Source organism: Rana temporaria, chromosome 13, assembly GCF_905171775.1.
Source record: "Rana temporaria chromosome 13, aRanTem1.1, whole genome shotgun sequence".
Lineage (NCBI taxonomy): Eukaryota > Metazoa > Chordata > Amphibia > Anura > Ranidae > Rana > Rana temporaria.
Window position 1 is genome coordinate 106,386,484 of NC_053501.1, and position 26,577 is coordinate 106,413,060.

Sequence of the window (26,577 nt, forward strand, 5' to 3'; positions counted from 1 at the left end):
ATTATGGCGGACACTTTGGACACATTTTTGGGACCATTGTCATTTTCACAGCGAAAAGTGCTATAAAAATCAGCTGATTACTGTGAAAATGACAATGGCAGTGAAGGGGTTAACCACTAGGGGGCGCTAAGGGGTTAAGTGTTCCCAAGGGAGTGATTTCTACTGTAGGGGGGCGGGGCTGGACTAGTGACAGCACTGATCGTCGTTCCCTATGACAGGGAACAGACGATCAGTGACAAGCCACAGAGAACGGGTAAAGTTTGTTTTCACTTACCTCTCCCCGTTCTCCAGCTCCTGTGACCCAATTGCGGGACACCGGCGGCGATCGGGTCCTGCAGGCGTGGTCACGGAGCTTCGGACCGGGTTGCGAGCGCGCCACCGGAGACTCGCTCTCGACCCACGGCTGGGTTCTTGAAGGGGACGTGCATGTACGCCCGTGTGCCCAGCCGTGCCTTTTTGTCGTCGTTTATCGTCGTGCGGCGGTCCTTAAGTGGTTAATAAAAGGCCACTAAAATCCAGACCCTGGTGTGGTGTTATTCATTGGGTTCAATAAAAAAAAGAGGAAAAGTTGTTGTTAAATTTGGTGGGCATTGACTCTACTTTTGTTCTGTCTATGTGTTGATCTCAGAAACCATATCCCTCTGGTTACTATTATCAAATGACCCACTCTTGACTTATACTTACTTATTATTTCAATATTTATTGCTTTGCTCCTCTTCAGCATTCTTTTGGCTTTCACTTCACAGATATAATTCCCAGAATCCTTCATGTAAGCAGACTGGATTTCATATTGACTGGATAAACCAAATTTCTGAACATTCTGTTCATCTCTGTAGAATGCAAACAGCAGCTCTGTCTTCTGTCCTAGTGAAATAAAGTCTGTATATCGGTATTATTGTATTAATAATCGATATTCATATTGATGAGAAAAGTTCCAAGAAAATCCGTTCCGTTCTTGTGTAAAAACTCCAAAATGTATTTAATGATAAAATAGTAAAATATCACATGAATATCATCAATTGTAGAATATAAAAATAGCATCAATAAGTTTCTTAATCTTGAAATGAAAGTTGCAAATATATATCTTTGTGTGTGTGTGTGGCTATGTCAGCCTTCTTCTAAGTGTGAGAGCTTGAGTGTCTGCAGCATTCAAGAGAAGAGAGAGCCCAAATATAACCTACCCCCACCCTTCTAAAAATACGTCATGTAACGGTTCATTTTTGACTTGTTCTACAAAAAACGCGCCAAATTCAAATCTTCCTTAGAAGAGAAAGAGAGGGTCAATTACTCTCAAATTCCTGAGGATAGGGCTGTAAGCTGTGAATAAGTAGCTACATTTTAACCTATATAAGACAAATGTCCTTTAACATCTAAATCAAATATACATATATATATACATACATATATATATATATACACATATACATAGAAATACTGTAGTCTACAGAAAGAATTATATTCCTAACTAAAATACGTTTACATCTTACAACATGTAACCTTATATCTTCATTTGCCATGATGGGGGAAGGTAGGATGTCTATATGAAGCCAGCTAGGCTAATGACAACCATATGCCAGTTATACCATAGAAGCTTATGAACTATATACTTAAATATATAACAAATGATATAATTCACTTTTCCAAATCCAGACACTATATGGAATACTTTAAATATATCCAAGTCCATTATTCTCAAAGACCCAACTCCATTCATTCATGTGTTAATATTGTTAATAGATGAATATTAGATATTAGATTAAAGAAAATCTTTATAACAATTCCCTCTCAAAATGATTGATTAACAATCTTTCATTTTCCATCTAATCTCATTCATAATCATTTGCTTCACATATGTATTCATTCATATAAATCCTAAGATAATTGACTTGAATATATTCTCAATTCCAATTCCACATAAGGAAAAGTGATTTCAGAAAAACTTTTGCTTCATGTACCATACATTTTTTTATACCTTATTCATTTCTTCTTCCTTTTGTCATAAAATCAACCCCCTTAATATTCCTAAATCCATGACTGTAGCATAGTTGTACAATACTTTGAAGTATGAATGTCACTTCAGAGATATATATTTCATATTTTCCCTCCAAATTATGTTCAGTATATTTAACTATAATCCATACAATATTTCTAATAACCTTGTCAAAATGTAAATATAAAATATGTTCCTAACTTCAATTTGTTCATATGTGTGAGATGACTTCAAAACTAAATGCATATTACAAGGTAAAGTTAATCCTAACTTGTTTATGTACCTTTAAGAAACATGTACTCTATCTTAATTAACACCAGATGTTCCTACTAACTAGACTTCATTGTAAAAAAGTTTAACCCTTTCAACTCTGAAAGTACACTACATGTGTTTTTAAAAATTGGTGTGTAACAAATATCTCTTCTTGATATGAAAAACATATCTCGTCACATAAAAAGTTCATATATAAAAACTACAATATATCTGATGGATAAAATTATATCATCAGTCGTCAAAAATAAAAAGTCAATTGTTTTTAGAAATTTCCCTCTCATTAGAGGTATTGATTCTTCTTTCTTTTTCTTCCTCTTGTACTCCTGTACTGTAAAGTTGAAAACTTTATTGAACATAGAAAGACAACAATAATTATGATGAATGAATCTCATATGTCATCTTCTCCCAGAACTATATTCTTAAGTTTCAAAGGGCTTGTTTGCATTTGGAAGACCTTAGAAATATGACATTTCTCTTCTTTTGGTGACTCATAAGTCAGATCCTGTAAAAGAATGCAGCATCAATTTTTTTGAATGAAAAAATACATTTTATATATCCTAATATTTCATCATGACATGAAAAACATATTTTGATTATAACATTTGTAATTGCCTTACTTGACTTTATTTTTCTTAAACTAGGCCTATACTTCTTATACTATTTTCTGTGTATTTTAAATATTACAAGACGCAATTTCTCTTTTTTTTGTCATGACTCAAAACATTGTTTTAACAAACACAGAAATGTTTTCAATCAACCCAGAGGACTGAAATGAAATATATCTATTCACTTCTGCCCTACAAATTTCAGAGTAATGCGTGCTGTACTGTAATTTTTATCTTCCAATTCAGCATTTTCTGTAGAATTTTGGCTGAATGATATTTTTTGAGTAGCACATAGAATAACCTGCTGAATGAATCTTGATATCATCAACAAATACTGGCTTAAAACCTCTCTCAGCAGTTCTAAAAACATCCTTTTGTACACTTTGCTGAACATGTTCTGTTATTACATCTACCTGTATAGATTTAGATTGTAACGTTTTAACAAATGGGCAATATCTGTCATATAATTCTCCTGAATTAATTCTCTGTAGGAGAAGTTTTAGTGATTGATCAGATGTCGGTAATATGATCTGACTAGATCTCACAATCTTTTCTGTTACTTTAACTGCAAAATAAAGACTTAACAATTGCTTAGTATGTGCATCAAATGTCTTTTCCATATTTGTCAAACCTCTGGAGAAATATCCTATTATTTTCTGTTTACCGTTTTTTAATTGTGACAAAGTAACTGAAATCGAATTCTCTGATAAATCAGTGTACAATCTCACAGATGGACCAATTTCAATTGTACTCAATGAATGAGCATTCCGCACATCCCATTTCAACATTTTAAAGGCATCTGTCTGGGGTTGACCCCATTTATCAAACACATCATCTTTTTGTCTCAACAAATCAAATAATGGTTTAACTTTATCATCATACTTCTGTAAAAACTCTTTGCAACACTTTATTTCGTTCAAAAATTTATGTAATGCCTTGTAAGATGTTGGAACTGGAAAAGCAGAAACTTTTCTGATTTTTTCCTGTGATAATCTTCTATGTCCATGACTAATTTGCATGTGCATGAATATTACATGACTTCTCATCAATTGAACTAGTTCAGTATTCAGTTTCAGCCCTGCTGTTTCTAATAGCAAAAATAACTCTGACAAAAGAGTAATGTGCTCTTCTGTAGTTTGTGTGGTCAACAAAAACTTGTCCACATGCTGGAAAATACATTCTGGTCTAGAGAATTTAGATAATACTTCCTGCAAACTCTCATGTACTATGCCATCACTAATGTCCAATCCTGGAATTAATCTATTGAATGCATAGGTTTCTTTATTAAAGCTGAATGCAAGTTTATATTGACAGCTTTTAGTTAATGGTACTGAAAACGTACTGTTGGCTATTTCCAATACAGAAAATATTTTAGCCTTGGCATCCATGTGTGACATTAAATTTAAATCAGGAATAATAGGTGTGTCATTTGTAATGCACTTATTCAATGCTCTTACATCAACTGATAACATATACTCATCATCAGCATTCTTGATAGGCCAAATGCAATTATTTACCACAGATCGTGTTTTCTTTAATATTCCTTGCTGTAAAAATTCTTGTACAATGTCAAAAACTGGACCTATTGCTTCTTGTGGCAACTTATTTTGACTTTGAGGTTTGGGATCTTTTCCTTCAATATCAATTTCAATATCTTTAAACACACCTGTGTCACTTTTGGTCTGACTCCAAAGACTTTTATGTGTTTGAACCAATTTCTTCAATACAAGATTGGCTTTTGTATGAGGCCATTTAAAATCTGAAGACATGTCAGCGACTGCTGTAGAAATGTTCCCAACATTACTGTAAATAGACTGATCTATTAAAATTGGAGCAACATAATTTAATGTTGGAGAAGTTAAAACTTCTTTTTTCCTTGATTTAGTCAATGGAAGTAATCCATTTATCTCATTGTCAGTATTGTTTGTCTTATTGATTGAACTGTCATTAACAGTCAATGTACTGATCTGCTTGACTTCTGAGGCATAAGGCAAGTCAATCGACTTTGAACAAGGATGAACAAATTGCTCAAAATGTTCCTCCTTTCCTAATTCCAATGTTTGTTCTTTCACATATCCACTTTCTTTACTCTGAAAGCAATTAGCATTTCCTGTCTGCTCAATTCTGTCTGTGACGTGAATCTCATCATATCTGGGTGTGGCCATACAAGTGGCAACTCTGATTTCTCCATCTTTTCTTTGTGTGTTTAAACTCTGTCTATCTAGACTTTCTGTACATATTGTATCTTTATTCATTACTTTAGTTTTAAACAAAACTTCAAGTTCCTGGTCATATTTTCCAATTGACCGCTTTACCGGCACAACAGACTTTTTCTTAGAATCATCACTATCATTACTGTAGCTTAACTCTGCTTTAAACATTACATTATTCTGTAATTCCAACAACTGAATATCTTTTATTTGAATTGCACTTTGCAAATCATCTATTCGTTCAGTCAAAATTGAACATTTAGTACATAGACTATTGTCCTTCCCTGTTGCACAATTATCATTCCTTTCAGGAGCTAAAATCATTGCATCAAAAACTTTAACAAGCTTCATCAAATTCCTAATCTGTTTGCTGAATTTCTTAAAAGTAAATTTTGACTTTTGGATCTCAATATTAGATTGTAAGCATTCATTGAACATGTACCTCCATAATTCATCATCTTTAACAAATTTTGACAGATTTTTGAATTCTAAATTACTCTCACTAGATAATTCATTAATAAAATCCATTACTTACCAATTTAGGACGACTTCTTTCACGCTTTCCCTCTCTTTACGGGAAATTACGTCATCAAGAAACAGGATTTTCTTACGTATGTAAACTTCTTCACCAAATAATTCTATGTTTCCAGATCCATTCGATGATGCTGAAAGTTCTTTCGTTTTTATTTCTCCTTGAAGCTTGTCTGCATGATCAATGCTTGTTTTCCCTCTCGACAAGCGATAGGAGAAATAATTCAAAAACGTTCGATATTCAAGCAAATCGATTCTGGCTAAGGCTCGCCATTGAAATAAAGTTAGTATATCGGTATTATTGTATTAATAATCGATATTCATATTGATGAGAAAAGTTCCAAGAAAATCCGTTCCGTTCTTGTGTAAAAACTCCAAAATGTATTTAATGATAAAATAGTAAAATATCACATGAATATCATCAATTGTAGAATATAAAAATAGCATCAATAAGTTTCTTAATCTTGAAATGAAAGTTGCAAATATATATCTTTGTGTGTGTGTGTGGCTATGTCAGCCTTCTTCTAAGTGTGAGAGCTTGAGTGTCTGCAGCATTCAAGAGAAGAGAGAGCCCAAATATAACCTACCCCCACCCTTCTAAAAATACGTCATGTAACGGTTCATTTTTGACTTGTTCTACAAAAAACGCGCCAAATTCAAATCTTCCTTAGAAGAGAAAGAGAGGGTCAATTACTCTCAAATTCCTGAGGATAGGGCTGTAAGCTGTGAATAAGTAGCTACATTTTAACCTATATAAGACAAATGTCCTTTAACATCTAAATCAAATATACATATATATATATACATACATATATATATATATACACATATACATAGAAATACTGTAGTCTACAGAAAGAATTATATTCCTAACTAAAATACGTTTACATCTTACAACATGTAACCTTATATCTTCATTTGCCATGATGGGGGAAGGTAGGATGTCTATATGAAGCCAGCTAGGCTAATGACAACCATATGCCAGTTATACCATAGAAGCTTATGAACTATATACTTAAATATATAACAAATGATATAATTCACTTTTCCAAATCCAGACACTATATGGAATACTTTAAATATATCCAAGTCCATTATTCTCAAAGACCCAACTCCATTCATTCATGTGTTAATATTGTTAATAGATGAATATTAGATATTAGATTAAAGAAAATCTTTATAACACCTAGTGGACTGAGATTGGTCTTACATGTCAGGGTCACGGTATCGTTTTCTAATACTGGATAATGGCTCATCGTTATCTCTGGGTAGGTAAACAACTCTAGAAGAGGAAGCAAATGTGAAAGGTGGGTTAACAGCTAAACATTTACCTTAACCACTTGCTTACTGGGCACTCAAAACCCCCCTCCTGCCCAGACCAATTTTCAGCTTTCAGCACTGATGCACTTTGAATGACAATTGCACGGTCATACAACGCTGTACCCAAATGTAATTTTTATAATTTTTTTTCTCACAAGTAGACCTTTCTTTTGGTGGTTTTCGATCACCTCTGCGGTTTTTATTTTTTGTTAAAAAAAATTAAAAATGTCAGATTGTTTAATTTTTTTTGCAAACAGGTAATTTTTCTCCTTCATTGATGTACAGTGATGAGGCTGCACTGATGGGCACCGATAGGCTGCACTGATGGGCACCGATAAGGCGGCAAGGGTGGGCACTGATAGGCAGCACTGGTGGGCACTGAGAGGTGACACTGGTAGGCACTGAGAGGTGGCACCGAAGGGCATTGATAAGTGGCACTGGCGGGCACTGAGAAGTGGCACTGAAAGCTGGCAGTGATGGGTATTGATAGGTGGCAGTGATGGGCACCGATGGGTAGCACAGATGGGCACTGATGGGTGGTAATGACGGGCACTGCTAGGTGGCACTGATGAGGCATTAAATTAAAGTGAATTATTGCACATAATTTTTAAAACACACTAATAATGTGACCAACGGTGCATACATGGTGGAAAAGTAATCAAACGTGCAATTAAGTAAAATAAAACAAAGTAAAGTCCATATGTGATATAGCAGTAAATACTGCCTATAGAGGAGAAGAACTGAATGTCCACAAATCCCAGAGAGGGATAAACAACTTAACAAAACATATGTCTGGTCTCACAGAACTCTCACCTCACTAATGAATAAAGACAGCCAAACGGATAATCCTAGATGCCTTCACCTTCACCGAATAAGATCATTCCACACTATACATACTTCCACTGGTGCCTCTCCGTCTAGATTACCACACCCTTATCCAGTCTCCTCGATCAATACCTATAAAAGCTCCATCCAGGGGAACTGATGAGTCATTGATTGGCACCACTGGTGGGCATTGATAGGTGGCACTGGTGGACACTGGCAGGCGGTAATTGTGGACACAGATGAGGCAGATTTGCCTGCTTCCTCTTCTGGACTGATGTCCCTTGCACATAAGCCAGTGATCAGACTTTTTTTCTCCGCACTGGCATGGGGCACTGGCAGGCGGTACTGGTGGGCACTGATGAGGTGGATGTGCCTCTTCTACTGGGGACTGATGTGCCTTACACAAAAGCCGGTGAATGGCTTTTTTTTTCTCCTCACACTGTTAGCGTGAGGAGAAAAAAAAAAACGATTACCAATCTTTTGTTTACATCAGGTGATCAGCTGTCATTGGCTGGCAGCTGATCACGTGGTAAGGGACCGGGATCAACCCCTTACTCGGATCTGTGATCACCAGAGTCTCAGTGACTCTGTGATCACAGCGTGCGCCGCGTGCTCCCTGCAGGGGGCGCGCGGGGAGCGAGAAAAAGGGGAGGCCATCTATTGACAGCCTCCCAGAAATTCAGGTCCGCACTGTAGCCGTCATTAGGCTATAGTGCAGACACCAAGTGGTTAAATAAGACCACTGCCTACTTTTGAAAGTTCTAGTTGCCCTGCTATAAGCATGCAGATCGGGAACGTCAAAGTGAAGTTAGAAAGAGCTTCTAATTTGCATATTTGTTCTAGGTCAGTGATTTAGAAAACACTATCAGCCAGGAAAGTAGTATTTCTAGAAGAAAAGGCTGGCAATGGAAGTTTCCATACATTTGAAGCACAAAGCGGTAGTATACAGTAGTATTTTTTTTTTTTTGTTTACCTACAGGTAAGCCTATAATAAGGCTTACCTGTAGGTAAAAAAAAAAACTGTCCTAAACCTGTATGGACCTTGCTGGAAAGAAGTCTCCCGCGCGCATGCATGGGAGTGACAATATTTTAGCAATAAAGTACGCGTCTTATCGGGGCACATTGCAAAACCCGGCCTTCATTTGTTTTAACACGCCCCGCTAAAACGTCACCCCTGCCCCTTGCAGAGTAGCACTAGCATCGGGAACGTGCGGCATGTGTCATAGTCTCGACATCTTCGGCTATTTTCGGAGGCTCAGTTGAGTTTGTACTGTACTAGCGCTAGACATGCGCAGTACAGGGGGGCCCTTATCTGCCGGGGGGAACTTATTCGCAGAACACTGGCCCTGGTCCCACCAAATATGGAGGAGTGTTCCCTTTTGCCCGTATCCCCTCCAACACATCTCAGAGACTGATGGATGCGTTATATTTCGGTCAGGGGTTAACACCGTTTACGATATTCCATTCCACCAACCCACGACAGCTTATCCGACACTCCACAATCCAGCAGACAGGACCCATTCCATTCCCCAGAAGGACGAGACACACAGCTCTGTTTCTGGTTCCAAACAAATGAATACTTTAATGGTACACTCAGCTTGTTATATACAGTTGAAACTAAGAGTGCACAATGACTCAACGCCACCCACCACTTTACACATTCTTTTAGATAATGACATTCAGGTGAGTTAATTACTACTCATTACCCAGACGGTCTGGCTCTGCGACAAGTTCCCCTCACCTGTTACACAAAACACATTCCTTTACTAAACATAATTGACATGCTAATTCCCTACCCCTGAAAGGTTAGACTTTCTGTCACCGAATCTAGAGGAGTTAATTACTACAGCTGACAAGTCACATTCCACATCTATTATCAATAGTATCTTCACACAAAACAGTGTCATTAGCATACACAATGAAAGATCTTAAGAGCAGACTAAATTAGCACATTGGACAATAGAATGCAATCACAGCTTTCATCACTACAGCCAGGTGGACTTAATTAGCATCTCAACAGTCTATGTTACACATTGAATGAGACTCTATTGATCTGTTGTGGTCAGAATAAACCACCTGTAATATGTCAAGAAGATCTCCTGCAATACATGAATTATAATTTCTCAGTCATCCTATGCCCAAAAGGGACATAGGATGATCCTAGACCCAGTAGTCATTAGTGAAGCTGGCACAGGAGTACCCCACATCCTTCAAAAGTCTCTGGGTATCACGGGCCATTCCGTTACAATTTCTTTTAACACACAGCAGCAAATTGACTCGTTTCCTGCTTCACCAAAATCAAGTACGAGGGACTTACCTTTTACAGATATAACATCTTCTCCTGTGTGCTTATAATACAATAAGTTGTGATAGACCTCTTTTTTACATTTATATCCACCGGATCTTTCCATTGTTATGTTTCTTATGTGCAACACAGAATCAGATTCCCAGTTCCTTATCCCGACATTATCCTTGTAAAATTTAGTCTGCCTTGCAGAATATCCGGGATAATGGCGACATCTCAGAGTCACATCGTCACCTTCAATAACATGGAGAGGAACCTGCAGGATCACCCAGTCTGAAAAACAAAATTATATAAGCAGGGATAACCAAAAGATGGCCAACTTCTTTATGGCATTTGTTTTAGCCCACCAAATGCTCCCACCTCTCCCCATGTCATGTCGTGTGATGCCATATCTCATGCCAACTGAAAAACATATGAAATATGAATATTTTTGTATTATTTTAATTTTTATTTGTGGTATATAATTATAGTTGGAGATTGTTGAAAATAAGAACCAGGAATTTAAAGATACATATTCTGTAAAATCAGTGTTTGATGGTTTGTATGTTGTAAAACTGAAATATTTGAATAAAGAAAAAAGTAAGTAAAAAAAATCCTGAAAAACATCAGATATCAGGCAGAAAATTGCAGGTCCTGGACCAGATCCTTTGGTTGACTTTGTGATGGTTTCAGAATGGTAAAGGGCCAATCACTTTATCACAGAAGATTGGAACTGAACAACCTCAGAGATATACTCTCACTGGCCACTTTATTAGGTACACCTGTTCAATTGCTTGGTAACATACATTTCTAATCAGCCAATCACGTGGCAGCAACTCAATGCATCTAGACGTGGTGAACACAACTTGCTTAAGTTCAAATCGGGCATCAGAATGGGGAAGAAATGGGATTTAAGTGACTTTGAACATGGTATGGTTGTTGTTGCAAGAAGGGCTGGTCCAATAAGACCCTGCATCTCTCCTACAGGCCTGAAAGCATGAAATCGGTGAAAAAAAATTCACCGATCTCATGATTACTGTTGCTTAGCAGCCGCAATCGTGGCTTTGTTTACTTACGGGGACCCGGGCGTGACGTCATCACATCGCGCCCGGGTCCTCCGACGGTCATAGAGGTGACTGGTGACCATCTGGTCACCAGTCATCTCTATGCTTCCTGCCAGCGCCGGACAATTCGTTCTCCGGGCCCCCGATGGCACGGGAGAGCCCGGAGAAGCAATGGATGTCGGCGGGAGGGGGGGATGTCCCCTCCCGCCGCCTATAAGAACGATCAAGCAGCGGAACCGCCACTATGATCATTCTTACGTTGTGCAGAATCGCCGGCAGAAGAGAAGGATATCTGAATGATGCCTCTAGCTGCAGGCATCATTCAGATATCCCCCCACAAAGCCCAGGACGTCATATGACGTCCACTCGGAACGGTAGATGTCCTTTGTGGACGTCATATGACAATGGGCTGGTATTGAAGTGGTTAAAATATATATACTGTATATAGTGTTTGGGAGTAATTTTATAGGAAAAAAAAAAAGCTGATTTTTACATCTAAACAAAAAGTGTCAGAATAGGCCTGGTCTAATGCCGCGTACACACGGCATCGGAAAAAGTCAGATGGAATTTTTTCATCGTATGCCCCATCGGACTCTTTCCGTCGGAAATTCCGACGGACTTAGAAAGAGAACATGTTTCGGAAATTCCGTTCGTCTGTATGGAACTCCGACGGAGAAAAAAAAATCACTGTTCCCGATGACAAGGGAGCAGACGATCAGTGACATTGTCACCAGGCAGGACAGGGAGATGCCTTGTTTACACAAGCATCCCCCTGTTCTGCAGCTTCGTAACACAATCGCGGGAAACCAGCGGACATCGAGACCACGGGTCCCGTGGGCACAGAGCACACGGTAGCAAATTTAAAGGGACATTTTTACATGTAAACAAAGTGTCATATTTTCTGTTCCTATCCCACATCACAGACGGGTAAAACTATGGATCCATTTAATCACCTTTACTGACGTGCAGTGGAATGAGGTCACTTCTCTCGGAATAATCGCCTTCGCACTGGTAATTCCCAACGTGTGGGGTTTCTGCACTTGTAATTACAAAGCTTTGTCCTGTGTGTATCCTGTTATTATCCTTGTACCAGGAGTAGCTCATATTTACTGGACTAGCCGGCTTCACATCACAAGTCATTGTTATAGTCTCTCCTCGGAAGATCTTGTTCCAGCATGGAGTGAAGGTCACCACAGGTCTCTCTTTTGCAGATCCTACAAGGTTCAAAATGTCCGTTTATTGATTGAAAAGGAAACAGAGTTTATATTAAAATTCCTTTGAAGCTTAATAGTGCCTGTCTACCTGTGAAGCACCCCTAAGCAGAGGCGTATCTAGTGAAAATAGCGCCTATGGCAAGCACTGAAACTGCGCCCCTGTGGAAACATTTGAAACCCATCTTTCAGATAAAAAAAACAGCTAACAAAACTAGTGATATTTATCATCCCTTGTGATACCTTGGGTAGTGACATATCCTCTTTATGGAGAAATCTGGGGTTTATTAGACCCTTGATCCCTGCTCTGCCCTCCAAGGCCAGGTAAATGCAGAAGTAATACTGGAAGTGATGAAATCTTAATCACTTAAAGGGTCACTAAAGGGTCACAGGGTATAGAGACATAAAAGTTAACTGATTCCTTTTAAAAATTATGAAAAATAGATTAAATTCTATCATATAATGTGCCTCTAGTTTCACTTTCACTTTTAAACTGATTTCATGTTTATGTGAAGTAAAGAGACACACAAAACAAAAACAAACAAATCCAGGGCAGTGTTTTGTTTTTAAAATTAATCTGATTGGTTCTGAGGAGTTTTAGACACACAGCTTAGACCACAGTGAGAAGCTCCCATGAGACATTTACTATGGAGCCAGAGAACCAGGAAGTGAGGATTTCAGCAAAGGATTACAGCTGCTTCAAAGCCAAAACGGACAATGAGGACATGAAATCAAGACTGCTATAAGGTAAAGCAAGCTATTTAGCCCAACATTTTTTTTTTGTTTAGTGATCCTTTAAGGCCTCAGTTTTCACAGAGGAGAGGGAGAAACTGATGTTCCTCCTTCTTTGTGCGCTGCCAATCCGACCAGATGGAATGGGAGAGCCTGGGAGAACAGGGGAGGGCTGTGGCTGAATGCAGCAGGGATAGCGCTGCCATTGTCCATTAGCAAAGGTGCTGAAAAGGAGATCCTGCCTATGCTCGGGAGGAGGGAAGAAGAGACCCTCAGACCCTGGTAAGTGCCTTGCTGCCCAGCCACTCATCAGTGCCTCCTTCATATGGCGCCCATGGCACTTTCCATGGCTGCCATACCCTAGATACTCCACTGCCCCTAAGTAGGCTACTGGTGTTAGGTAAATTTAGTTTTTAGTAATCTGTAATCTGAAAATTAGAGAAAAACACTCATATAGCCACACATGTAAAGAGTTTGATCAAGGAAGGGGAAAGAACACTATATAGTGAATATGTATAAAATAACCTTGAAAAAGTCACGTGTCAAGTGACGTAACATGTAGGGGAGGAGCCTAGTGACGAGATCCAGAAAGCTGAGGAGTACAATACCATATCTGATCGGATTATGCGCTATTACCCGGCTGGGGGCATGTGAGTGGAGCACATGCTGTATTGCTTCTGTTCTCAGCACTAGCTTATTGCGCTATGTTCTATTATTTTTGTTTTCTCTGAGTGCCGTGAGATCTGAGGCGTTGTTGGAAATTTTTGACAGACAGCACCTTGCACCTTTGCAGTGTTTACTGCAACCTATGAACCATCTGCAGTGATTGATTCATGATATACATCAGCTTGTATATACCTGTACTGTGGACGTTAATTTATTCTCTTTGATTCTATTATGCACCTTATGGTTGTTTATTTAGCACAAGCACAAGTTTTGTAGTCAGAGAGAGAGAGAGAGAGACTTGTAAAGCGCAACACATGCGAACTGAATCGCCTCTGGGCGCTGTATCCATTTCATGGGTAAGGAACCCCTTGACCTCAGAAGAGATGGGTTTTAATCTTTCTCCTGAAGGCCAAGTGGTTCCCCTCCAGTCGGATGGTGGTTGGTAGTGCATTCCACAGCCGAGGTCCCTGGACTGCAAATCTTCGATCTCCTTTGGACTTGTATCTGGCCTTGGGTATCTGAAGGAGGTTTTGATTGGTGGATCGCAGAATGCGATTGGGGTTATGGGCTTTTATTTTTTCGCATAGATATTGGGGGGCGTTGCCTTGAACACACTTATGTATTAGGCAGAGTGCCTTGAAAGTGATTCTGTCTTTTACTGGCAACCAATGAGGGGATCTCAGTGAAGGTGAGATTGATTCCCATGTTTTTTTCCCAGTCTCTAGTCGAGCGGCCGTATTTTGAACGACTTGCAGACGAGTGATTTGGTATTTGGGGAGTCCTAGATAGAGGGCATTTGCGTAGTCGAGTCTGGAATTGATGATTGTTCCCACCACGACTGCAATGTCCTCTTTCGGGATAAAGGGCGTGAGTCTGCGTAGTAGGCGCAGCAGATGGTGGGATCCGCTGACTACTGACCCCTAGTCAGAGGTGTGATTGATTTGTAATAGGTTGATTTTAGCACAACTATATATTTTTTACACTATATAGTGACCCACAGGTCAGACTTTTTCAAATATAGATTTTTATTTTATTTTCTTACAAAACATGAAAACATACATACATACATACAAGTACTACAATACTGTCCACAAAAAGGGCAATGGAAGAAACACATGCATTCTTATCCCGGACAGGGCCGGGTATTTGCAGATGTACAAAGCAAAACATGAGTAAGTATCGGCCCTATATCACAAGGCTACCCGCATAGCCTCTTCCCCCTATGCTGGCCTGTGCTCCAGAAACATCGGCAGTTCGCGCTACTATCTCGTAACTATCTGAAATTCAATTGCCCTGTCCAGATCTCGCCTGTCATTTGCTAGAGATAGAGAGAGAGACAGCAAGGGTGCAGAGGGGATAGAGTGAGCAGAGGGAGAGGGGGGTAGGGGAAAAAAATAAAGAAGAGGAAAAAAAAGGGGGGGGAGAAAGGGAGGGGGAAAAGAAGGGGCGACCCAGGGTTGGGAGTAGGCCCATACTAAATGGGAGTAGGCCCACCACCGCAATATACAACGGGCCATGTCTCCTGATCAGATTAGGAAGCAAGCATTGCCGACCCTTCATCCGAGAAGATATACATGTTCCAGAGCCTCCACGCTTGAGAGTGCCTCTCCTGCTTGTTTTGGGCGGTGAGGACCAAGTCCTCCAACCACTTGATATCTTCCACCCTCCGCATCCACATGCCCACCGACGTGGGCGACCTCTTCTTCCACCTAAGAGGAATGCAGGACTTAGCCGCATTCAGTAAATGCCGTACAATTGACTTCTTGTAGCGCCGTTCCGGAATAGGGGTGTCATGGAGCAGAAAAATGGCCGGGTCGTTCACGATTACGTGGTCTGTGAATTTCTGGGTGATCGTAACAGGTCAGACTTTAGAGGCACAATGAACAGTGAAACATTATCAAAATATTACAAAATGTATTTAAAATTTACAGTATACATGGTACATAAACATTTAAGGCCCCGTACACACATCCGAGGAACTCAACGTGCCAAACACATTGAGTTCCTCGGCGAGTTCAGTGTGGAAGCCGCCGAGGAGCTCGGCGGGCCGACTTTTCCTCATTGAACAACGGCTCCTCGCTGAAAAGTGTACACACGACCGAGTTTCTCGGCAGAATCCAGCTCCGACCGAGTTTCTGGCTGAATTCTGCCGAGAAACTTGGTCGTGTGTACGGGGCCTTAGGAGAATTAAAAACATATATAGAAAATATATGATACTGAGTGAGCCCTTGTGCGTCACCGTGTTTCGCCAATAGGCTTTGTCAGGACACAATCAGGGATCGTTGGAAAGGAAAACGGGTCTCACTATCTTATGGAACAATTAGTCATCACAAAGTGATTAATTGTTCCATCTATTAGGGGGGTTATACTTGGACATTTACCAGCCTTTAAAGTGACACTAAAGTAAAAAAAAAATAACAAACATGTTTTACTTACCTCCACTGTGCTGCTCGTTTTGCACACAGTGGCCCCGGATTCAGATATGAGATACGACGGCGTATCTCCTGATACGCCGCCGTATCTCTGAGTCCGGCCGTCGTATCTATGCGCCTGATTCATAGAATCAGGTTCCGCATAGATCCCTCTAAGATCCGACAGGTGTAAGTGACTTACACCGTCGGATCTTAGGCTTCACCATTAGGTGGCGCTTCAGTTTGTATACGCGACGAATATGCAAATGAGGAGAACCGCCGATTCAGAAACGAATGCCCGCCCGTCGCTTTTTTTTTTACGTCGCTTGCGTTCGGCCTTTTCCGGCGTATAGTTACCCCTGCTATGTGAGGGGTATCCTATGTTAAGTATGGCCATCGTTCCCGCGCTGATTTTTAAATTTTTATGTCGTTTGCGTAAGTCGATTCAGAATACGGCCGGACGCAAGTTACGCTCACGCCGAAACCAATGACATCCTAGCGACGTCATTTTGAGCAATGCACGCTGGGAAATTTAGCCGGCGGCGCATGCGCAGTTCGATCGGCGTGGGGACGCGCCTGATTTAAATACTACACTCCCCCTAGCCGCGGAATTTGAATTCCGCCGGGGGATTTACGATACGCCACCGCAAGTTTTGAGGTAAGTGCTTTGTGAATACAGCACTAGCCTCTCAAACTTGCGCCGGCGGATCGTAAATCAGATAGATATACTCCATCAGCAGGGGGCTGATGGAGTATAAATAGACAGGGACCTAGAACAGCTTTCTCTTGTTCCTGGGGGAGTAAGACCCAGCCTGAGGGCTGAGGCATCCCTGGGAGACTACTTGCAACACCAAATAGATTTTTACGGGGTCCCAGTTCCTGCTAGGGCTCAGGGACCCAAGGCCCAGCACCCTGAAAGCATGCAGAAAGTTCTACTGGGTATCCAGGTCACTGGCAACATGTTCAGAAGTGGCATATACGGGGGCACAGTGAGTACCTGCCATATGAACGTTTCTGTGCACTATTTGGGAAGCTTACTGCAGTACATCCAGAACTATATTCCTGTTGAGGAGTCGCTGTTTGGAATCTAGTTACCTTTCACATTCAAGAGGATGATTTTCACTGGGAACCTTTGGCCTGGTGGGCAATTACAATCACAATCAACCAGCTCTTTCATGGCATAGTTATAGGCCCAGAATCACAAAGCACCTACGCCGACCTATAACACGTTACGCCGACGTAAGTGCCAATGTGCGCCGTCGTATGTGTGACCCACGAACCAACATGCATCTAAAAACAAGCTACACAACGCCGACGTAGCTTGCACACGCCGGCGTAGAGTGGGCGCACATATGGGCTGGACGCATGGTGCTGCTCCCATTGATTAGCCATTCAAACATGCAAATGAGGGAAATACGCAGATTCACGAACGTGCGTGTGCCCGGTGCATGCTACGCGAGGTGTGCGTAAGTTGTACGTCCGGCGCAAAGTTATTCCCCATAAATGAGGTGCAACCCGGCAACAGACATACACAGATCTGCACCAGGGAACACACAGCCGGCGTATTGTGCGTTGGACGTGTGTCTGGCTGGGCATATGTTATGTTCATGGTATATGCGGTGATCCGACGTAGCTTAGGCAGTTGTGCCGGCGTGGTTGTGAGCCGGCGCAGGGGGGTGCTGTGCATGCGTCCACGTCATGGCGCATGTGCAGTTTGTGATACTTACCTGTCTGGCGCTCAGGCCATCATTTGCATGTGGTCACGCCTCATTTGCATGGGGTCACACCCACTTCCACCTACGCTGGCATGCGCCTTCGAAACCCACGCCACGCTGGCGCAGCGTTGGGAGCACTGGCTTGCTGAATGCAATGCCTGCCTCTTCGCGCTATGTTGGTGTGGCCTACGGTGTTTGCTCTACGGCGGCGTAATGTGTGCCTTGCTCTCTGTGAATCTGGGCCATAGAACGTGTACTATGTGTAGCACCCTCCAAGGTAGGTGCTGGGATAGATAGCTGTTAAGTTGTGTTTTTGGCACACAGTAGTTGCATACCTCCCAACTTTTAAAAATTCAACGGGGGTACATTTATTCAATGAATTGTTGCGCGGGGGCCTTGCTACCGCGGGACGGTGATTTTTTTTTTATCCTGACATCTAAGTTGTTGGGGGGGGGGGCGCGGCTGTTGTAAGCAGGGGGGGTTTAGGGGGCTGCTGCCGACCGCCCGACATTACAGCTGCCTTCACTGGCTCCTCTTCCTGTGCAGGAAAATTTACTCTATCACGGGACTGCGGGAAAAAAGTGTCTATGGGGGGGAAGTCCGTGCAGAATCCGTGCGGGTTGGGAGGTATGTAGTTGCCATATGGTGGCTGTAATTGTGTGACAGGAGAAAATAATATTCTGCTCACTGTAATCTGCTATTTAGATCTGCTCAGTTACTGCTAGTTCTGCCTATGGCTTCCTTTGTATTGAGGAGACTGGAGAAGTTTCTGGATAGTAGGTGTGCAGCTATGCAGATCCTGGTCTATCTCAGAGTGGTAGGCTCTGAAGGCTGGCTGGATGACTATATTTATTTAGTGAGCACACCGAGCTCTGGGTCTTGTCCCAGAGTGGAGGAGCCCAGCCTGGGGAGGGCATGCTGCCCTGTGAACCCGGGCTAATACAAAGCAAGATAATATAAAGGACCACAATCCAGCTGTGATTCAATTATTATTATTATTATTATTATTATTATACAGGATTTATATAGCGCCAACAGTTTACGCAGCGCTTTACAACATCAGGGAAGACAATCAAAGACTATTAGCTGGATTCAGGTAGCCGTGCCTAACGTTAGGCAGGCGTAGCGTATCTCATATACGCTACGCCGCCGTAAGTTAGAAAGGCAAGTGCTGTATTCACAAAGCACTTGCGTCCTAAGTTACGGCGGCGTATCGTAAATGTGCCGGCCTAAGCGCGCCTAATTCAAATTGTGAAGAGGTGGGCGTGTTTTGCTCCAAATTACGCCGCAAAGACTCATTGGTTTCGATGTGAACGTAAATTACGCCCAGCCCCATTCACGGACGACTTACGCAAACGACGTAAAAATAAAAAAAATTTAACGCGGGTCCGACGTCCATACTTAACATTGGCTGCGCCATCTTTTTGGTGGAATATTTTTACGCCTGAAAACGCCTTACGTAAACGGCGTATCTTTACTGCGACGGGCAAGCGTACGTTCGTGAATAGGCGTATCTCGCTAATTTTCGCATTCTAGGCGTAAATCAGCGTACACGCCCCTAGCGGCCGGCGTAAATAGACAGCTAAGATATGACGGCGCCGGCGGTCGTATCTTAGCTACATTTAAGTGTATCTCGATTTGAGAATACACTTAAATATACGACGGCGCAGATTCAGAGTTACGACGGCGTATCTACTGATACGCCGGCGTAACTCTATCTGAATCTGGCTATATTTGTTTCAAAATATGACTGACAATAACTGAATAAGGTTCTCTTACCTTCTTTTTCCACAAGAAACACTAAAGAAAACAGAAAAGAGAGTGTTATTAATATAAAATAATATAATTATATGGTGGATAAGGAATTACATTATCAAATGAATAATGAGTTGGATGAATGACAGGATTCTCTCCCTCATTCACAGATCATGTTATGCATGGGATGAGAGGGGAGGAGGTTCAGCAGCAGAAGGAGGACCTCTTTTCACTGCACAAAAGATTTTTAAAATATCCGGCTGCCTGCCACATTTTGGAAATACTTTATTACAGGTAGGTGATGTGACTGCAGCTATAGAAGCAAAATTACTTTTTCAACTAAACTTTAGCTTTAAAGTGGTTGTAAAGGCAGAAGGTTTTTGTACTTTGATCGGTAGTGTAGCTTCCACCCCAGGCACCCCCTTATACTCACCAAAGCCGGATATTGATCCAGCAATGTACACGAGAGCCAAGGCTCTCTTAGCTCTCTCACTTCTCATTGGCTTAGAGACAGCAGCGGAAGTCAATCACAGCCAGTGAGGAGGCAGCGGGGGGCAGGGCTGAGCCATGCTCCGTGGGTCTTTTGGACACACAAAGGAACCTCGGGAGTGAGATTGCATGAGTGCCCCCATAGCAAGCAGCTTACTATGGTGGACACTCCAGGGGGGAGGTACCAGGAGTGTTGGTGAGGGACCTATGGAATAGGAGGAGACACCATCTATCCAATCATCCTGTATCCAATGAGGCAGCCCCTTGTACTACATGCGGATATAGAAAACGTGGCTGCTGTGATACCCTACATTGACAAGCTAGGCAAATTCACGCATGGAGAGATGCATACATGACAACAGTCCCGAATTTGCCGGGACAGTCCTGAAAATCCAACCCATGTCCCACTTTCTTATCGTCCCAGCCAGAATCTTGAAAATTGGCCTCTGTCCCAGGCCGCTTTGTCACCCCCACCTCCTCTTGGAAGTTCTGCGGATTTGTCAGTGATGAGAGGGGGCATGGTCAGCCGAGATTATCTTCCCATTAGAGTGGCGCTGCAGAATGATACATGCTGCTGCCGTTGTGGGACAGGACTCAGGGAGACAGGCAGCAGCCCGCCCAGATCTATTTTCCAGCATGGAAGGAGAGGGTAGGGCTGTTAGCTCCACTGCTGTTCTGATCCCCCCCTATGCCATGCTGCCTATATGCTTGGGACGCCGTGGGTTAGGAGCTGCTGACTGAGGGATCGGTAGAAGGTTGTATTCAGAGCAAGCGGATAGTGAGCGGAACACCCTACCCCTCTTCTCTCTCTCTCTCTCCCTCTCTTTCTCTCTCTCTCTCTCTCTCTCTCTCTCTCCCTCTCTCTCTCCCTCTCTCTCTTTCTCTCTCTCCCTTTCTCTCTCTCTCTCTCTCTCTCCCCTACTCTCTGTCTCTCTCCCCTCCCCTTCTCTCTCTCTCCCTCCCTTTCTTCCCCTCTCTCCCCCTCTCTTTTTCTCTCCCTCTCTCCCCTTCCTCTCTCTCCCCCCTTCTCTCTTTCTCTCCCCTCCTCTCTCTCTCTCCCCTCCCCTACTCTCTCTCTTCCCCTCTATTTTTCTTCCCCTCTCTCTCTCCCCCTCTCTTTCTCTCCCTCTCTCTCCCCCCTCTTCTCTTTCTCTCACCTCTTTCTCTCTCTCCCCTCCTCCCTCTCTCTTCATCCCTCTCTCTCCCTCCCTCTTTCTCTCTCTCTTCCCCCCTCTCTTTCTTATCTCTCTCCCCCCCTCTCTCTCTCTTTCTCTCCCACTCTCCCTCTTTCTCCCCCTCCTCTCTCTCTCCCCTCCTCTCTTTCTCTCCCTCTCTCTCTCCCCTCCTCCCTCTCTCTTCATCCCTCTCTCTCCCTCCCTCTTTCTCTCTCTCTTCCCCCCTCTCTTTCTTATCTCTCTCCCCCCCTCTCTCTCTCTTTCTCTCCCACTCTCCCTCTTTCTCCCCCTTCCTCTCTCTCTCTCCCCCTTCCTCCCTCTCTCTCTCCCCCCCTCTCTCTCTCTCCTCTCTCTCTCATCCCCCTCATTTCTCTCCCCCTCTCTCTCCCCTCCCCCCCAGGTATGTGCTGCCTTCTCCCCATAGGGTGTTCCTAAACTCTGACCTGGCTGTGGTGTTGCTCTGTAAATAGAGAGCAAGGGTCATAGTGGCACTGGCACACATGTCAACACTGCTGATGCTTTTAGTCCTGGTTAACTACATCTATGAGGGTTTGCGTGGACGTGGCAGCCCATTCATTCGAATGGGCTTTCATGCCTGCATTTCCCACAGAAAAAAAACTGCTGACCACCGTACACTGCATAGTTGCCCACTATTTAGTTTAAACCACACCCACATTTCCACCGAATTCCTACCTTTGCTACGCTAAAAATGAATGCCCGCCCCTAATTAAAATAAGACTGCCTGCAGACAAAAAAGTGTCCCTATAAATCAATAGCAGGAAGTCACTGAAGCTTTGTAAGAAATACAGTAAGAGCTAAGGTAAGGCCTTGTTCTAAAAATCAAAGAAAGCTTTTCGTTTTCTGCAACGGAGGTACATAATGGTATATTGGTACAATAAAACACAGTAAATAGCAAACATGTCATACTTACCTCCACTGTGCAGCTCGTTTTGCACAGAGTGGCCCCAATCCTCGTCTTCTGGGGTCTCCCAGCTGCTGTCTCGGCTCCCCCGGCCTCTGATAACCCCCTCTGAGAAGCGATCTCCGAAGGGGGTTACCTTGCTGGCGCGCTCCTGAGTCCTGTATTCGGCATCCATAGCCGCCGACTACAGGACTTGGCCCCGCCCCCGGCCCTTGTGTCATTGGAGTTGATTGAAAGTTATTAACCGTTAACCGATTTTAGTCACTTTGGCCATAGGCCCAAAAACCACCACATTTGCCTGACTGGTTCTCCCGAACCGTAACCGGTACCGACTTACTTTCTTCGCCCCCTTGTAGGAATGTGTATGCTAAGTGTGGCCCCAAGGGCCGGCTATTTTTCGGCTATTTTTACTGGCACATTCCCGCGACCACGGACATTTACGAACGGGGGAAAAAAAGGGCCCGTTTTTACGGACTGTCCGTAAAAATGCGGACGGTTGGCAACACTGTCCCCCACTGAAGTCTAGGACGTCACATGACATTCTAGGGTACGGAAATGGTTAATGGTCCAAGTCCAGCCAAAGCATATTTTTGTTTAAAGTGCGAAAAGGCCGAGGAACAACAGCGTCCCAAACCGGCACTGTTTTCCCATAGGCGACAATGTTAAATCAGTTTTCGGTCACAGTGTTTTGGGAACCGGTTCTGATCGGTGGAAAGTCCCAGAGACCCCCCGAATTATCTAAGGTGCCCAACCAGTGCCTGCACCTGCCACCCCAGTCTGGAGTTTGGGGACATTTTTGGGACCCCAGCAACATATTAAGCGCCCAGAGGCAATTAAGTTCGCATGTGCTGCGCTATATAAGTTTTCATTAATTCATTCATATTACAACATATATTACAACAACCCCCTGCCTCCATCGTCCCCTGCCTCCATCCCCCTCTGTGGTGCCACCAACAACCCCTGTCTCCATACCCCACCCTCTGTGGTGCCACCATCCCCCTCTGCGGTGCCTCCAATCACCCCCTGCCTCCAATCTCCTTCTGCCTCCATTGCCCCCTGCCTCCATCCCCCTCTGCGGTGCCACCATCACCCCCCTGCCACTAACACCCCCTGCCTCCAATCTCCCCCTGCCTCCATTACCCCCTGCCTCCGCCCCCCTCTGAGGTGCCACCATCACCCCCTGCCTCCAATCCCCCCCTGCCTCCAATCTCCATGCGCAGTTTCAAGCCAAACCGATCTCGGCTATTTTTACTGGCACATTCCCGCGACCACGGACATTTACGAACAGGGGAAAAAAAGGGCCCGTTTTTACGGACTGTCCGTAAAAATGCGGACGGTTGGCAACACTGTTCCCCACTGAAGTCTAGGACGTCACATGACATTCTAGGGTACGGAAATGGTTAATGGTCCAAGTCCAGCCAAAGCATATTTTTGTTTAAAGTGCAAAAAGTTAACATATCTGCTTCTTTGTTGTGGGAATGTCATTTTCCAGCTGTGACCGCATAGAAAGTGAAATCTCCTTACCAAAAACACAGATAATTATTGAAATTTGAAGTTCTCTCACTTCCTCATGCTATATAAAATAGAAAGTTTGCTACTGTTTGTATCTGTTGAGTATTCCCCTCTCGTTCCTGTCTAGGCGACCCTACAGGAAGTAATGAAAATCTGTCCGATGACTAGAGAAACAGTGATATGAACCTTAATAATTAATATTGAGAGAGGTGCTAACCCTTCTCCACTCTCTCCAAAAAGATGTTTGGTTGGAGTTGTACAATTAATACAAGATACGTCTTACTAGATTTAAAAATAAAAATACATTTTACTTACAGATCAAGAGCACAGTTATTTCCGGATGCATGGTGACTGGGAAATGTCTAGAAAGATAACACTAAACATGTAAAATGGGGAAGATAATCTCGGCGCCTCTTCCTGTATTTTACAGGATGACATATGATGTCGAAATATTTATTACAACATAGATACCCAACATGTCACCCTTCAAAATTGCACACAATGGTGGAATGGCGCCAAACTTCGCTACTTAAAAATCCCCATAGGCGACGTTTTAAATATTTTTACTGGTTATATGTTTTTAGTTACGGAGGAGGTCTAGGGACAAAATTATTGCTCTCACTCTAACGTTTGCAGCGATACCTCACATGTGTGGCTTGAACAACGTTTTCATATGTGGGCGGGACTTACGTGTGCGTTCGCTTCTGCATGCGATCACACGGGGACAGGGGCGCTTTATAAAATATATATATTTTATTGTTCACTTTACTTTACTTTATTTTAGTTTGACACGTTTTTCCGCAAAAAATAATAAATAAAAACGGGTATTGTAGGGTATTGCAGAGTATTGTGAGGTATTGCAGAGTATTGCGGGATTTTGCAGAGTATTGCAGAGTATTGCAGAGTATTGCGGGATATTGCAGAGTATTGTGGGGTATTGCAGAGTATGGCGGGGTATTGCAGAGTATTGTGGGATATTGCAGGGTATTGCAGAGTATTGCGGGATATTGTGGGGTATTGTGGGGTATTGCAGAGTATTGCAGAATATTGCGGAGTATTGCAGAGTATTGCTGGGTATTGCAGAGTATTGCGGGGTATTGCAGAGTATTGTGGGGTATTGCAGAGTATTGCGGGGTATTGCAGAGTATTGTGGGGTATTGCAGAGTATTGTGGGGTATTGCAGAGTATTATGGGGTATTGCAGAGTATTGCGGGGTATTGCAGAGTATTACGGGGTATTGCAGAGTATTGCGGGGCATTGCAGGGTATTGCAGGGATTGCACAGTATGGGGCAGAGTATTGCAGGGTATTGCAGAGTATTGCGGGGTATTGCAGAGTATTGTGGGGTATTGCAGAGTATTGAAGAATATTGCGGAGTATTGCTGGGTATTGCAGAGTATTGTGGGGTATTGCAGAGTATTGTGGGGTATTGCAGCGTATTGCGGGGTATTGCAGAGTATTGCGGGGTATTGCAGAGTATTGTGGGGTATTGCAGGGTATTGCAGAGTATTGCGGGGCATTGCAGGGATTGCACAGTATGGGGCAGAGTATTGCAGGGTATTGTATGTATTGGGCAGGGATGGCTGAGCAGGGATGGATGTCACAGATCCAGCCCGCAGCACTGCTGCTGCCTCCGCTCTCTCCCCTCTCCTCTTACATTGTACCGTTCGGTACAGAGAGAGGAGGAAGGAACCGGCGTCATCACATGACGCCGGTTTGTTTACAAGTGATCGCTCCGTCATTGGTAAACCGCGGCGATTTACTGTGATCTGCCGGGTCCTCAGGACCCGGCGGTCACGGACACTCCCGTGTGCGCGCCCCAGGGTGCACGCGGGAGCGCGATTCTGGGAGGACGTCATATGACATCCTCCCAGAGTTAAGGAACCACCCTGCCGCCGTTATTCTATGGCGTGCGGTGGTTAATTGGTTAAAGGACCCCGGGGTCCCCAGGGCCCCGGATGGCAACCCCCCTTTTTTTAATAAAAAAAATATTTTTTATATATATTTTTTGTTTTTATTAAAGGGCCCAGGATGCCCCCCTCCTTTTTTTTTATAAAACATTTTTTTTTATTTATTTTTCTTTCTTTTTATTAAAGGGCCCAGAGGTCCCCAGGGGCCCGGATGGCTACCCCCCCCTTTTTTTTATTAAACATTTTTTTTATTTATTTTTCTTTCTTTTTATTAAAGGGCCCAGAGGTCCCCAGGGGCCCGGATGGCTACCCCCCTTTTTTCTTTTTTTTGTAAGGGGCCCAGAGGTCCCCAGGGCAACCTCGCAATTCGTGGCACCCCCCAGCTTCTCAATTCACGCCCCCCCCCGCTTCTCAATTAGCGGTGACTGTACCCCCCACTTCTCAATTTGCGGCAGCCCCCCCTGCTTCTCAATTTGAAGCGTGGCAGCACCCCCCTTCCCTCTGTTTCAGGGGGCCCATGCCTGAGGCTGTGTAAGGGGCCCCATAATTCCTGATGGCAGCCCTGTGGATTCGGCTTGTACCTCTGCCCACCTGTTCCCAACCTCCGCTTTGTTCCTGACCACGCTTACGCCTAAACGGAGAGGAGAGGAAAAGAGTGAAGTCAGCAGCATTGTGGGGCGGGGGGCCAACACAGGAGAAGCCTGGGCAGTAGGGGGAAATCAGCACCTCACGGAGTGATTAAGGTGTGCCCAGGCACACCTGGCACACCCCCTGCGTACACCTAAGTGTATAGGTATCACCCTTAGAGCTTCTGGGTCATCCCAGCGCTGACAATAACCCTGAGCATTTTTAAAGGGAAACAACATTTGTGCATCTTTCTGTATTTTTAAAGATGAGATAGGATGAGATTAAAATTAAAGATTGCAACACTTTGGAATGTATGAAAAAAGGTTTTGAAAATTGCAGATTATAAATATT

At 43.3% G+C, this 26,577-nt stretch overlaps 1 protein-coding gene across 2 annotated transcripts in view; it reads right to left on the minus strand.

Moving 5' to 3' along the window:
• The window catches only part of LOC120921159 (high affinity immunoglobulin gamma Fc receptor I-like), a 32,875-nt gene extending 8,789 nt beyond the window's left edge, over nt 1-24,086 (minus strand). The window contains exons 1-6 of one of the 2 annotated variants that reach the window (XM_040333859.1): nt 24,006-24,052; nt 19,617-19,637; nt 12,056-12,316; nt 10,072-10,332; nt 6,796-6,891; nt 685-864 (exon numbers count right to left, since the gene is read on the minus strand). In XM_040333859.1, the coding sequence (XP_040189793.1) occupies nt 685-864; nt 6,796-6,891; nt 10,072-10,332; nt 12,056-12,316; nt 19,617-19,637; nt 24,006-24,036 (850 nt within the window). In that variant the 5' untranslated portion in view covers nt 24,037-24,052. Of the gene's footprint in view, nt 1-684; nt 865-6,795; nt 6,892-10,071; nt 10,333-12,055; nt 12,317-19,616; nt 19,638-24,005 lie in introns of both variants that reach the window. The other variant, XM_040333860.1, reaches the window with a different exon arrangement.
• Between the last annotated feature and the right edge of the window lie 2,491 nt (nt 24,087-26,577).